Source organism: Aplysia californica, unplaced genomic scaffold, assembly GCF_000002075.1.
Source record: "Aplysia californica isolate F4 #8 unplaced genomic scaffold, AplCal3.0 scaffold00953, whole genome shotgun sequence".
NCBI lineage: Eukaryota > Metazoa > Mollusca > Gastropoda > Aplysiida > Aplysiidae > Aplysia > Aplysia californica.
The window spans coordinates 63,393-66,868 of record NW_004798223.1 but is presented as its reverse complement, the minus strand read 5'-3'; the positions used below and the strand labels follow the sequence as shown (position 1 = coordinate 66,868).

Sequence of the window (3,476 nt, the reverse complement as noted above, 5' to 3'; positions counted from 1 at the left end):
TTTTAATTTTTGTGTTATTTTGTATGAATATCAAACAAGACTCTCCCTTCTACTCTACTTTCCAAACAATGATGATGATGATGATGATGAAGATGAAGATAATAATAATAATGAAAATAATAATATTGCAAGTAGTAATAACATTATTAGTAATACTATTACTAATAACAATAATAATATGATAATAATATTACAATCATAATAATAATAATAATAATAATAATAATGATATTGATAATCATCATCATCAGCATCATCATCATCATCATCATCATCATCATCATCATCATCATCATCATCATCATCATCATCATCATCATCATCATCATTATCATAAAGATAATAATAATAATAATGATAATAATAATAATAATAATAATAATAATAATAATAATAATAATAATAATAATAATAATAATAATAATAATAATAATAATGATAACTTTGAAGGTATTAAACAATCACAAGTCCCACTGACCTAATCCCCACATAGCTTGATCGTCTGGAGAGCTTTATTGTGAAGCTGGCCCAATCATATGTTTCTTCCGTGAAACGGTAGCTTATTGGATGCAGTGAGTAACCTTCGTAGGTCACTTCATATTCTCCGTTCGCCGTCATGTTGCAAAGGCTGACAGGTTCAAGCTTCATGACAACCTAGACAGAAGAAAAAATAGCTGCAGGAGAGTTTCTGATACGCTAAAAGATGGAATGTTTTGAACACACAAGATAAGATAAGATAAGATAAGATAAGATAATATAAGATAAGATAAAACAAGTTAAGATAAAACAAGATAAGACAAAACTAAGATAAGAAAAGACTAAAACAAGACGGGGATCTTGAATCCCCTCCCCCCTCTCCCGGTCTTAAAATACGTCACCTGTCGGAGAAGCTGATCATGAACTCGCCCCCGTTGGTATCGGTACATGGCTAAATGAGGCAGTCGCAGAGAAATCGCTACTATAACAGCTGGGCTGCATTCATGCAATGTGTGACCTAAGCCTAGTACAGATATTATTCTCTCTGTTCTAGACCATGGCATAGACTGAGATCAAACTTTCCGCACGTAGGGCTGTGACGTCATGGGGCGGGGGGCGATGTGCACTGCGTCCAACAAGACTACGAAAAGATACGATAAGATAAGAAAAAATAAGATAAGATAAACTAAGGTTATTTATCTATTGAAGGAAGTTCTTTCTGATATTTTGTGTTTTTCATTTTTACACCTGTATATACATAATGATATTTTACATTCGATCCAGAGCAACTAACCTATTTAAGGGTTCATACAAGCACTGCCACCCACATAATTCTTACTCTCTCTTTCTTTCTCTCTCTCTTTCTCTCTCTCTTTCACACACACATACACCCAACAAATGCACACAAACAAACAAACGCACACAGAGACACACGCACGCCCACACACAGTGGCGTCTAAAAGAAACTTAAAAATGTAATCACCCTATCACAGTGTCAAAGCCTTACATTACCTAGGCCTACTTATGCAGCATACCAATTATTTAAAGCTAAATAAATCATGTATCTTCTGACGCATCAATAATTCATCTATTTTAAGAGACGCCTAGATGTTGTTACTAAAAAATTGACCTAAACAAATCAGGCTTGGCAAAATTGTGTGAAATAACAAAAAACGTAATATTGCCTTCGCGCGTGTATTTGAGAGCATCAATATTGATTGAATCAACATACATTACATACCCATTGAATGGAACATTTTGTATTTCAATAAACAATATTCTATTTTGATTTTTTTGTTACGATAGTTTTAAACAAAACGGAAAACAGAGCAATCACACATTACCATACAATACTTGGACTTAACATAAAGTTTTAATGTGCTCATTGTTATTTTGCTCAGTAGCCATTAGTTTAGTGTAGTTCGCGAACCCTTTGGATATCGACCCTATGACATTTTGGACATAAGTACCCGTCATTTCATCCCAAATGTCACAAAGAGTTGCAAACAAATGGTCTGAATTGGGCACAAATTCGCTTTTCTTCAGCTGCTTTTTCAAGGTACTTAGAATATCACCCTTCACATACCTGTAGTATTCACATCGGGGTTATTTACCGGTGACCACTCTAACGTTGATTTGATTAGGTTTTTCAAGAATTACTTAGTGGCATTGCCTGGAGAGAAAGTTCTTTGCTATGCATGGAGATGTCTTCTTGAAAATGAAACCATAACGAAAATAAGGGTAAGACATGACGTTCCAGCACTTGCGCGAATTAGTCCACTTAACCAATCCGTAGTGTGATTCTCATGAGCACGGTTTTATTCATTCCACCGCATACCACAATAAAGCTATGACAGTTTCGTGGCTTCTGTTCCTCACTGACAGAGGACTATGTACAAAATCTAAAAAGGGAAAAAGTTTAATTTGTCCTGTGCTGATAAATAATATGACCTTAAGGTGTGTGTGTGTGTGGGGGGGGGGGGGGGGGGCTACACCCCCAAAGTCAAAATTCGACTCAAAATTATGGAATTTGAGCTGTATGCATTTTTAGCTTCCAAAGCCTCTCCTACAACTATTTCATGGCAAAAGAACGCCCCAAAAACCGTATTTTTTCCCATACCGGGCTAGTTTGTCACCGCCGTTTCCTCATAAATTCAGTATTTTATTTTTCTTTATCGGCCGTTTTCTCAAAACGCGATTTTTCTCTAAACATTTTTTAATAACTCCACCATTTTTCGTCCAATCTTCATGAAATTTTCACAGAATGAAGAGAAGATGTAATACTAAAAATTTGTCTGTTGAATTTTTTATATTTGGAACCGATTTTTGTTTGTGGTGTCTGGAGTGTGGATTTTCACGGATTTTTTGCAAACTTGAATGCTACCTCCGGAAAAAACTCATTAAAAATGTTCTAATTCGTTTAGGAAAAAAACAACAGATAAATTTTTAGATCTAATGTTTGTAAACAGGCATGCAGAAAAATAATTAATTTCCATGAGCAATAAGTGCGGTATTCATTATGTAAGACATATCAACAAAATCCAATATGGCCGCCGTATCCATGGAAACAGAACTTTTTCTCAAATTTGATTGCCGATTGTAGGACATCTTACTATACTTGTTAAATGGGTGAAATTTGGTAAAATTCGGTCCAGTAATAAGCGAGATAGTCTTCAGGTGTAGTCCCCCCCCACCCCCTATTATGCAGTTCCGAGCGCCGTAAAACACACACACACACACACATATGACGTACCGTTGATTTGTCGTCCTGCCATTGCACTACTGTGATTGGACATCGATTAACATCGAATGGATATTTTGAAGGGTCAACCTGGTCAGAGGAGATGAGCATTACATTTTTTTTTATTCCTGAAAGTGACGAAATGAAAAGGAAAGAATAGACTGAGAAAAGTTTACCTAAATAGAATTTTTTTTAAAAACGATTTGGGGATGTTTTATATTGTTGCTGTCGTCGTCGTTGTTGTAGTTGTTGTTGTTGT

General features: G+C 35.3%; 1 protein-coding gene across 1 annotated transcript in view; it reads right to left on the bottom strand.

Annotated features, from left to right (window-relative positions):
• The window catches only part of LOC101850520 (CHRNA7-FAM7A fusion protein), a 4,234-nt gene extending 3,585 nt beyond the window's left edge, over nucleotides 1–649 (bottom strand). Inside the window, exon 1 of the mRNA XM_005110842.3 lies at nucleotides 479–649. Coding sequence (XP_005110899.2) covers nucleotides 479–648 — 170 coding nt within the window. The 5' untranslated portion in view covers nucleotide 649. The remainder of the gene's footprint in view (nucleotides 1–478) is intronic.
• Between the last annotated feature and the right edge of the window lie 2,827 nt (nucleotides 650–3,476).